This window comes from Nicotiana tabacum, chromosome 14 (genome assembly GCF_000715075.1).
Source record: "Nicotiana tabacum cultivar K326 chromosome 14, ASM71507v2, whole genome shotgun sequence".
Taxonomy (NCBI): Eukaryota; Viridiplantae; Streptophyta; class Magnoliopsida; order Solanales; family Solanaceae; genus Nicotiana; species Nicotiana tabacum.
The window spans coordinates 32,338,483-32,349,950 of NC_134093.1; the positions used below are offsets into that span (position 1 = coordinate 32,338,483).

The 11,468-nt window shown below is 34.1% G+C and overlaps 1 protein-coding gene across 1 annotated transcript; it reads left to right on the forward strand.

Moving 5' to 3' along the window:
* Positions 1-2,123: 2,123 nt before the first annotated feature.
* Positions 2,124-5,839, forward strand: LOC107815788 (CASP-like protein 1E2). Its single transcript, XM_016641418.2, has 2 exons — positions 2,124-2,442; positions 5,315-5,839. Exons 1-2 carry the CDS (start codon positions 2,204-2,206, stop codon positions 5,655-5,657), a joined length of 582 nt encoding a protein of 193 aa, XP_016496904.1. The 5' UTR covers positions 2,124-2,203; the 3' UTR covers positions 5,658-5,839.
* The last annotated feature ends 5,629 nt before the right edge of the window (positions 5,840-11,468 follow it).

Sequence of the window (11,468 nt, forward strand, 5' to 3'; positions counted from 1 at the left end):
ATTTAAGTGGAGTTTGTTCATCTTCTCTCTTGCCTCTTCATTTAATGCACCAACTTGCACTCTTCACTGTACATAAATATATCAAGGTTTCAGATAAAATAAAAAATAATATTTTGATTGAATGCCATCTTTCAACCAAATTTTTGGAAATATTATTATCTCCTACCACTATAAATATTGAATAACTCTGTCGATTAAGATTAAACCCATATGAAAAATTCATATAATATTTTGCTTTTACTGGAATTTAAAACATAAGAACTCGTGGTTCTCGACCACTTCATTGTGCTTTCTTTCCAAAAAAAAAAATAACCATGGAAATAGATGTGGTGGTGATATTCCAGCTAATTTTCAATGATATGGGGATACACTTACCTGTTTCAAAATCACTCGAGTTTATAAAATTACTTTTTTTAATCAAGTGTGATCCATAAAAAAATCATTTACACCTCAGTTTTTTTTCAGATTATATGCTTTTATCTTGCAATTACTATCACCGTGTAAAACTTTTGGTTGCTCATACTTTAAAAACAAAAGACAATTAAAATGATATTTAAATGAAACAATACAATGAGAAAAGAACAATTACCTAGCATTAGAAGTTTAATCTTCATTTTTGATTAATTCACACAAAGTTCAATTACTTTAATATGATAAAAAATAAATTTTATAATTTTACTGTTATATATTGTAGGTAAAGCTCAATTACTCCATGCAATGAAACTGCTAACTGTCATAATGGTGATAGAAAATAATCCTTTAATATTGTATTATGATATCGATGGATTCCATACGGAGTATAAATTTTTTATCATATTAGTAATTGTAGTAAATATCAAATTAGTTACGGAAAAAAATTATTGCAACAAAAATTCAAACATGTCATGTATAAAATCTACTTCAGACGTTCAATCTTCTTCAAAACAAAAAAATAGTTATTAAGCATAGAAGTATTATGGTCCATACTCCATACTCTTAATTAAAGTTGGCGTTTTTTCTTTATTATATTTAACTCATAATAATAACGGAAAGAGGAATCATTTATTATGTCAAGCGAAACCGCTCACGTAATTAATACGACGTTACTGCTGAATATAAAGAGAAAAGTCAAAATAATCATATTTATTCATATACTATAAAATATTACTAGTACAGACCTGCATTGAGACCATTCCAGTTGTCAAATTAGAAGAGTCAAAAATCTCTTGTAACTCACAAATAATAAATGTAAACGCCATATCTTACCTGTATTCCCACTTCATTCGTCTTCTTTCCAAGCTACTATATATATTCATACACGTACCCCACCCGTCACCTCCCAAGATCTACATGGAGTAAGTTCATCAGCAGCGTAAAATTTTCGTAAGCGCTGTAAATATATAGACAAATAAATAAAATATATTATAATTACAAGTAGTATTCTATCTAAATTTAAATAAAAATATTTTTATTTTGCTTAGTATTATATATAATTAAATTTTCGGGGAACCGATATCAAGTGACTGTGGACAAGGTGCACGCCCCGAATTTCATTACCTCATCTTACCCCGCCGGCACCTCATGTATGAGGTAGAAATTAAAGGCCTTCACGTGACCCCTTTAGCTTTGGCATTAATTTTATTTCTTTGCAATTTTCAATTTTTTTCTAATGTCAAATATCTCTATAACAATCTCATTTGTTCCGAATTATTTTGATTATTATAGCGAAGAACTTTTATAGAGAATATATTGTAACATAGTATAAAAATTAATTCCATAAAACATGATTTTTATAGTGAATGATTGTTATATAGCGATATTGTTATAGAGAGGTATGACTGTAGTTGTATTTCTTGTATAAAGCTTCTCGTATAGGCTAAGTATAAATTAAAAATTACTTTAGATTACAAGTTTAAATCTCATATAATATTATGTATGATCTACTTGTATTTTTTTAAATTTCCCTTTGATATAATTTCTGATTTCGCCAATATCCACTCGACTCTCCCCACCCCCACCCCCCCAACAACCCTCCCACAAAAAATGAAAGTTTTCTCTTTCACACGTCTCTGTTCAAACATATACTACGAACCCCCTCTTTTATTGTCCACTTGACTTTCTGTATTACTATATAAACCCTTCTCCTTCACTTTCCAATAGCACCACACCAACCATATTCAGATTCTTCCTTCTTTGAATATTTTCACTTAAACTCTTAAATATAATGGAGACAGAGAGCAATATGAATGGAGGAGGTAGAAAGGTAGTTGGGGTGGCTAATAAGCAAATCATAAGATGGACAGACTTTGGTTTGAGGTTTTTAGCCTTTGTACTTACACTTGTAGCTGCCATTGTTCTCGGAGTTGACAAACAGACTACCGTTGTTGCTGTCCAGTTAGTCCCCACATTACCGGCGATTAATGTTCGGGCTACTGCTAAGTGGCATCATATGTCGGCCTTTGTGTAAGCATTCAAGCATCTCTTTGTTTATCTTTAATTTGGTATATACAGTCAAACCAGCGGCGAATGTTGAATTTTCATCGAGGGTGTGCATTATCTAGTACATATATTTTTTTTTAAGTAAAAAATGACCTTATATATACGGCGTGATTTATTGACGAAAGAGGTTAGATTAACTCCTCCCGCCCGTGCTGTGAGCAGTTACATGAACGCAACATATATGATATCTTAAAAGATAATGAGTATAAGTGACAAGTTATTAGTAATTTAGTACTTAGTGAATGATTTCGAATTTTGCAATATATAGCAAACACTCTAAGGGTACCGCCTTTTTATTCCCATCAAACTGGACAATAGCACTAATTATCCTAAGTAGCTACTTTTGTCCCAGCATTTTTTACTACAATAACGATTCCTCCCCCTAAACGTGCATGTGCCTTGTTGTGATACGGGTATCGCTTTTTATTCCCACTAACGAGCCGTGACTTTACTTAGATAGGCTAAAACGGATTTGGCAATCTCTCCATTTCAATCAATACACATTAAATTTAATAATATTTATCCTCTTTGGGATCTAAGGATCAAGGTTTATTTAGAGTAAATCTTGGTTAAATTAAATATTTTTTGCTGGGTTAGACTTAAATTGGAAAGAGAAGATAGTAATCCGAAAATTTTGCCAGACAATTTCGTTCTGATTGGACAGACAAAATTAATTAGGCAAAGAGAAAAAATATTTTCTTACCAAGACTAAAACTAAAAAATCCTACTACCGTATATTTTTTCATTTAATGACAAAATTAGTTAGTCAGAGAGGATATTGATTAATGAAAAAATATAGGATCTTTTAGTTTTAATCTTGGTAAAAAAATATTTTTCCAATCAGAATGAAATTGCAACAAAATTTTCGGATAACTATCTTCTCTTTCCAATTAAAGCCTAATCCAACAAGAGATTAGTTTAACCATAGTTTACTCTAAATAAACCCTAGCCCATAGATCTGAAAGAGGACAAATAAAAAAATATACTTTTTCCGTTTCAATTTATGTGAACCCATTTGACTGGGCACAGAATTTTAGAAAAGAGAAAAAGATTTTTAAACTTGTGGTGTAAAATGAGGCACATATATTTTGTGTGGCTATAAATCATTGTATAAAGGTAAATTATTTCCAAATAAGTAAAGAGGTCATTCTTTTTGGCACGGACTAAAAATGAAATAGGTTCACATAAATTGAAACGGATGGAGTAGGATTTTTTAGTTTTAGTCTTGGTAAGAAAATATTTTTCCTCTCCGACTAACTAAGCAAAATTTTCGGATTACTATCTTCTTTTTCCAATTTAAGTCTAAGTCTAACCAAGCAAAAGAATATTTAGTTTAATCAAAATTTACTCTAAATAAACGTTGACCCTTAAATATGAGAGAGGACAAGTGTCATTAAATTAAATGTTCATTGATGGAAATGAAAAGATTCCAGAAGGTGAGCCAAATCCGACTAAAACTACACTAAAGTGAAAGGGCCAGTATAAAAAAGCTAGAAGTAGCTAACTAGCCTATAATAATCGACCTAATCAAAGTCTCACAACAACATTAGTTAGCCTTATGAATTGAATCAATAGGGCAATTAGAAGTGGGCGAGGAAGTTAGGAAGAATATGTAAGAGGAATAAATATCTTGCAACCAAAATGGAAAAAATTTCTACTCTAGATCTCTGTTTACTATGTGGAGAGAGAAACACACAAGGTTACGAAAAGATAGAGTCAGTGATTTTATCACCGATAATAAAAATATACTAGTGACATCTAATCTTATCTATATAAATATATTTATATATACCAGCTGAATTTTTCACAAAATACTCATTATATATCTCAAACTTTCACAGAATTTTCCTACGAAACGCCATAAAGTACCTTTTTTGGCAGTCTCTTTCTCTTTTCTTCTTCATCCCTTTTTCTATTTTACTTTTTTTTTTGTTTCCGAGTTGAAGAGCTACGTTTATATTTTTCCTAAAAGATTTTCAGATATATTATCTGATAAATTACGTAACGTATCTTCTAGTATCTCTAACGTCGTGATCTCACATGCACTTGGACTTCATCTTATTTTCTAATTTAAGATAATTTATTCAATTTCTCAATGACAATAATGATGAGTTATGCATGACGAATTGATGATTTAAATGTTGTTGTTTTTGCTCTCCAATAAATTAAGTTGACCCCAGAAATATGCCCAAAATCTTGGATAAGTATTACTGGCTACATGTGCCACAGTTTCTCTCGATTATCCACATTCATGCCAAATTAATACGATACGTGATCTATTTTGTACTTTAGTTATCTAGAACTAAAAACCTTCGCATTAAGTAAAGCCGATTTCTTCTTTCGCTCTTTCTTTTTTCTATATATAGCATGTCATTTGACTATTTCAGCTGCTGCATTAGTAAGGTAAGTGAGGACTAGAAAAAGCTTGTTGATGCCAAAAATGTTTTCTTTTCTAAACAAATTTCTTTTGCTATTTTTTGCTTATGAGCTTAGCTTACGGACTCGATCGAACCTAATAATTCTGATCCAAATTAAATTCGGTATATCCTCTAATAAATTCATTGAACATGTACAAATTCTTAATTTAGAATCCGGTAACTTGAAAGAACTAGAACCCTGGACCTATATATAAACTTAAAATTCTGGCTACTCTGATCTTTTGATTATCATAGCTAAATTTGATTAAGTTAATTTAATCTTTAAATGGAAACATTAAAGCTACACGAGTACAATTATCTCCAAAACATCAAGGATTCGGTGAGAATATATCTTGAAACAAGCTAAGGGTGTTATTATATAATTTATGAGTGATTTTTATGATCAAAATATATTTCAGGTACTTTGTGATTGTGAATGCAATAGCATGTGCATATGCAGTTATATCCTTAGTCCTTTCATTGGCAAATAGGGGGAAAAAGAAAGGTCTCTCCTTAATGATCATTCTCTTGGACCTAATCACGGTGGCGCTGCTCTTCTCCGGTGGTGGTGCCGCCTTGGCCGTCGGCCTCATCGGATACAAAGGGAACTCCCACGTCCGATGGACCAAGGTGTGCGACAAGTTTGATAGGTTCTGTGGTCAAGTTGCGGCGGCCATTGTTATTTCCCTTCTTGGTTCCGCCTTGTTTTTGTTGTTGGTGTTGCTTGCTGTGTTGAACCTTCATAAGAACAGGCGTCTTTAGTAAGTTGGGCCTCATAAAAATACGTCATTAGAAAATATTTTGCTTGTATAATAGCTCTTCCACGTTCCAAGTTTTATTGTAATGATTAGGCTATGATGTTTTCTTTTCTCATATGTTTTGATAAATCATCCGTTGTAGATGTGTGTTGCATTTATGCTTTTACTAAATGTAGAAATTTGGGCCATGAATTGACTTATATATAGCTTCTTTAAAGACTTTTTCCTATTTATACAATATTTTAAACATATTTATTCGGATTGTCTAAGTTTTTATATTTACAAAAAGTAACTAAAGTTTTTTATAATATATATACAAATTCAGTCAAAATCTATAATTTATCTACAACTAAAATATAATTTTTTTTGTACAGAATCCGATCAAAAACTATAATTTATATACAACTTGTATACAATTATATAAGTTGTAGATATTTTGTATACCGTTTCTACACTCCACATACAAAATATATATAATTTTTTATATCTTCTTTTTCGAGTTTCAATCTGAAATTACAACCAAAACCACCTCGAAATTTCACCAAATTCTCTCAAAACTGAGATATAAAGTCCAAAGGATATTCCCAATCATTCGAAACAACACCAATCAAAACAAAAAATAATTTTGCAAATTTTAATTTTCGAATTCAAAGCTTTCTAATGGCTATCAATGGAGTTTAAACTCATGTAGACACGGACAACTTCTCAATTACACTGTTAATTAGTTTCAGTTTAGTTCCAAATGCCACCTCTGTTGACAATTTCTTGTTTATTCATCTAAAAAAAAGTTCTGGCAACCCATTTGTATTGGTGCTTCATGTATGTATTCTATGGCTTTTAATCAGTCGAATTATTTTTCTTCACCATTCTTCAAAACTCCGAGCATGATCATATGCAAAAGCCGAATCGAAAAGGAACAGAGCGAGAAATATCTATACAGAGAAAAAAATATAGAAAATGAAGCCTATATTACATGGGTAAGATTGGAGTCTAATATATTATCTTGTATATAAATGGTAAATTGTATATGCTACTATAATTAAGTAATAACCTCTCTATGAAGAGTAATTAAGTTTATAACGGAATATAAATAGGTAAAAATCTTTTCTTTAAATTTGCTTATTTTCTATGGATTCTTGAAATCAGAAACAAAGAATTAAGTTGGATGGATATTGAGCCTTCTATTAAAAAGTTTTCTAATTTGTACCCCACTTATGTGAGTGATTTATAAAAGTTGAAACTCTATGATAATGGCTACTTTTCAGAGCCGAAAAGCATAACTTTTAGAAATGTAATCATCGGGCTCGATGAAATTGGAAGTCACAACTTTGGGCTACTCTACCGCCCATTGTTTGGACCTATGCTCTAAACTTTCTTTTTGTATCAGAGTAGTTAGTTCTGGGATAAGGGATGAGGGGTTTAGGGTAGGATTGACACCAGATAGTCACTCTAAAGGGCTAATATTTAGGAGTTAGCCAGTACAATTTCAATTTTTTAGTTTAATTTTTTTAGGACAAAAATATCCTGAAATATCCTGAAGTTAAGATTTTTAGTTTAATATTTCAGGATAAAATAACTATTGGTTAATCTCTAAATAGAATCCCTAAGAATGCCTACCTGTACACTTGTCGGGGATTTAGGTAGGGTAGTTATTTTGGGCCAAATAGGTTAAATTGAAAGAAAATGTAGTATGAGTAAAAATGAATAATAAGTTTGATCTGGATAGGTATTTAGCATAATTTTCTCATAAAACTTTTTAAAAGGGGCATTTATCAACTCTTTTTTTCTTTTTTGCTACTAATGTTACAGAGTTTCAAACAAAAAAGGTTCACTCTGTTTCAGAGAAAAGAAGAGAAGTTCGTTACTAATGTTCAAACAAATCAAAAAGGAAAGGGAATTATGTTAAGATTGATTAAGGGTTACGTACTATTTGACGGATTAGTTCGATTCCTTTTGCTTTGTGAATACTGTTAACTTCCATGGCTATGGAGGCTGGAGCTCGAGAAGAAAAAGAGGGAGAAGAAGCTTCGAGACGACAGTTGGCACATTGAGAGAATAACTGATTCTATTATTGACTGAAATGTACTATACAAGCTAATTCTTTGTTTTGTTATTCTATTTATACACCTTATACTCACTAGCTAACTACTTGCTTAACTTTTAATAACATTAACTACCTAAACTAACTAGAGTTAGGTAGACTTGAGTACACATAACACTCCCCTTCAAGCTGATGACTTGAACAAATTTTGTATTCCAAATCTGCTTAGCAAGTAATCATGTTAGAAGTTTTCCTACACTCTTTGTGAATAGGTCAGCCAGTTGTTCTTTAGTTGGAACATGCTCAGTTCTCAGTATTCCCTGTGTAATTCTTTCTCTTACAAAGTGGCAATCAATGTCTATATGCTTGGTTCGTTCATGAAAAATTGGATTGGCTGCTATTTGGATTACACCTTTGCTGTCACACCTAAGCTTCACAGGCAATCCACATCCACTTCAAGCTCTTTGAATAGTCCTATAAGCCAAGTTATTTCAGCTGTACATGAAGCCATGCTTCTAAACTCAACTTCAGCTGAGCTTTTGGACACTGTCTCTTATTTTTTCGACTTCTAAGATATCAGTGCATCCCCAAATTTTACCAAATATCCTGTTACAGACCTCATGGTTTGCAAACATGCTCCCCAGTCTGAGTAACAATAAGCACTCGGCTTATTGGTCTGTGCAGGCATCAACAACCCTAAACCTGGGGCTTCTTTTAGATATCTCAATACTCTAAGTATTGCTTCCATATGAGATGTCTTTGGATAGTGCATATATTGACTAAGTACTTGTACAACAAAAGCTAAGTCAGGTCTTGTCATGGTTAAGTACAAAAGTCTGTCCACTAGCCTTTGATATCCTCCTGGAACTTTGAGTAGTTTATCTTCATGCTCCTCATTACTTCTTATACACTTATCATACTCTTCAGAAGTTAACTTATGATCCAATTCAAGTGGAGTTCCTGTTGGTTTTGCTCCCCCTAGCCCTGACTCAGAGATGAGTTCCAAAGCATATTTCCTCTGACACACTACAATCCCTTCCCTAGACCTTGCAAACTCAATGCAAAGGAAGAATTTCAATTCACCTAGATCCTTCATTTGAATTGACTTTGGAGGTTTTTTCTTGTTTGACTCGGTAGTGATTGATTGTTTCCTGTGATGAGTAGATCATCAACATAAACTAAGATCACTGCATGCTTTCCTTGTAAACAAGGAATAATCAAAGTGACTTTGTTGAATCCCAACCCCAGCAGTGACTCTATTAACTTCTTGTTCCATTGTCTTGGAGCTTGTTTAAGTCCATACAAGGACTTGTGAAGCTTGCAGACCTTCAAGGACTTCCCATGTCTGCTAAACCCCTCAGGATCATGCATATATACCTCCTCTAGTAAATTCCCATTAAGGAAAGCATTATGGATATCCATTTGATAAATAGTACATTGCTTAGCTGCAGCTAGTGCTACCACAGTCATGACTGTCACCATCTTGGCTACTGGGAGAAGGTCTCTATGTAGTCAAGGCATTCTCTTTGACTGTAGCCATTAGCAACCAAATGAGCCTTATATATCTCCACCTCCCCTGAGGCTCTATACTTAATTTTAAAAATCCACTTGCAACCAATTGGTACTTTATCAGGTGGCAGGTCAACAATACTCCATGTATTATTGTATTCGAAAGCAGTTATCTCCAGTTGCATAGCTTGTATCCAATTTGGGTAAGTAGAGGCTTCTTTGAATGTCTTTGGCTCTGACAAGGCTAAATATGCTGAGAGAGCCTGCAGATACATTAGCTTGAGCTTTGCATAGGTGACATAGGAGGACAGGGGATATGAGCAGGATTGCTTGGAGCCTTTTGTTACATAGTCTTGTAACCATGGGGGGGGGGGGGGGGCTTACTTGGTCTAGATGACCTTCTAGGACCCACTGGAGAGGTTGCAGAGGATGGAAGGACTTTCTCAGGAACAACCTGCTCAACTTCTGCCTCTGATGCATCAGTAAAGTGTGCATGGGTCTCCATGGGATGAGGAGAAATAACATGTGTCTTAAGTGAACAAGTAGAGGGACTTGTGATATGTCTGTTCTCATTCCTATAGTGCACTGCATCAGGAGACATACGGTCTAAGACTGGAAAGATTGGAGTACCTGCTGCTTTCATGTACTTGAAAGGAAACAAATTCTCCTGAAATACTGCATGTCTGCTTACCAAAAAAGTATGGGAATGAAGATCATATAGCTTGTACCCCTTCTGTGTGGTTGAATATCCCATGAAAATTGTAGGCACAGCTCTAGGGGCAAACTTGTCTACTACCTTAGGAGTAGCAGCATAGCATAGGCAGCCAAAGACCTTAAGGTGAAATAATGAAGGAGCATAAGAGTACAACATTTCAAATGGAGACCTGTCAGCAGTGACTCTTGAGGGTAGTCTGCTGATTAGGTAGACAACTGTGGTGACACACTCTTCCCAGAACCTTAAAGGTATTGCAACCTGAAATCTAAGTGACCTAGCCATGTTCAGGATAGTTTTGTGCATCATCTCAGCAATCCCATTCTGCTGTGGAGTGTAGACACATGTGCTTTGATGATTAATGCCAAAGTCAGACATGAGATTCTTGACCTTATGGCTAAAGAACTCACCTCCATTGTCTGTTCTTAGAGTCTTAACTGAACTAAAGAACACATTCTTCACTTTATTCAAAAAGTCTCTTAGCACAACTATGGAGTCTGACTTTGAAACAATTAGGCAAATCCAAGTATATCTGGTAAAGTCATCTACAATTGTAACAAAAAACCTTTTTTCATCATGTGTTGGTACCCTATAGGGTCCCCAAACATCACAGTGTATTAATTCAAATGCAGCATTTAAAACATTAGTGCTCAATTGAAAAGGTAATTTTGTTTGTTTGGCCAAAGGACACACAGTACAATGGGATTGATCACAAGGTTTCAGCTTACTGAGTGACTCATGCTTTCTAATCACCTCAATTGGAGCATGGCCTAATCTCACATGCCATAATGAGCAAGAATCAGAAACATTAGTACTATTGTTGTTGCTACTGTTAGTTGTAACACACCTTTTTATTTACTGCCTTAACTATATTATTTGAAGACTTAGCTTGAGTAGGTAATGAACTTCCTTGCAGGATGTAGAGTCCCAGTTTCTCCTTACCAATTTCCTTCATCTGACCACTGTAGAGATCTTTAAATATACAAAAGTCAGGGAAGAATGCCACTAAACACTGCAACTTTTTGGTAAGCTTAGATACTGAAAGGAGATTATATTTGAAATCAGGTATATATAGAACATCACTAATGTCCTGATTAGTAAACACAGATGATTTTCCTGTATGTGTGACTAGTGCTACATCTCCTGTAGGTAAATGCACTTTGTTTCTTTCAGACTCTGGAACAAGCTGGCAAGATTTTAACAACTGCAGGGTAGATGGCATATGGTTGGAGGCTCCAGTATCTATTATCCCTATATTCTTAACATACTGAGATACCAGAGCAATCAGAGTGCCTGCTGCTGCAGTCTTGTAAGAAGGGCCTTCATCTATGTCTTTGTTGAGCAAATGAACAATTTGTTGATATTGTTCCTGTGTGAAGAAAGGGGCAGGCTGCTGAGTGGGTTTCTGATGCATTGGTTGTGGTTGCTGATATGATTCTTGTGTGAAGTAAGGAGTAGGTTGTTGAATAAGCTGCTGAGGTACTTGAAGGCTCTGTTGATTCTGCATTCCAAAGAGCATTTGAGGATTGTTGTTAGTGAACTTGCAGGCATCA

Bases quoted from the DNA above. Each gene is read 5' to 3' on its own strand.
- LOC107815788 (XM_016641418.2), top strand. From the start codon at position 2,204: ATGGAGACAGAGAGCAATATGAATGGAGGAGGTAGAAAGGTAGTTGGG. The intron at 2,443-5,314 runs GTAAGCATTCAA...AATATATTTCAG, and splicing joins CATCATATGTCGGCCTTTGT to GTACTTTGTGATTGTGAATG.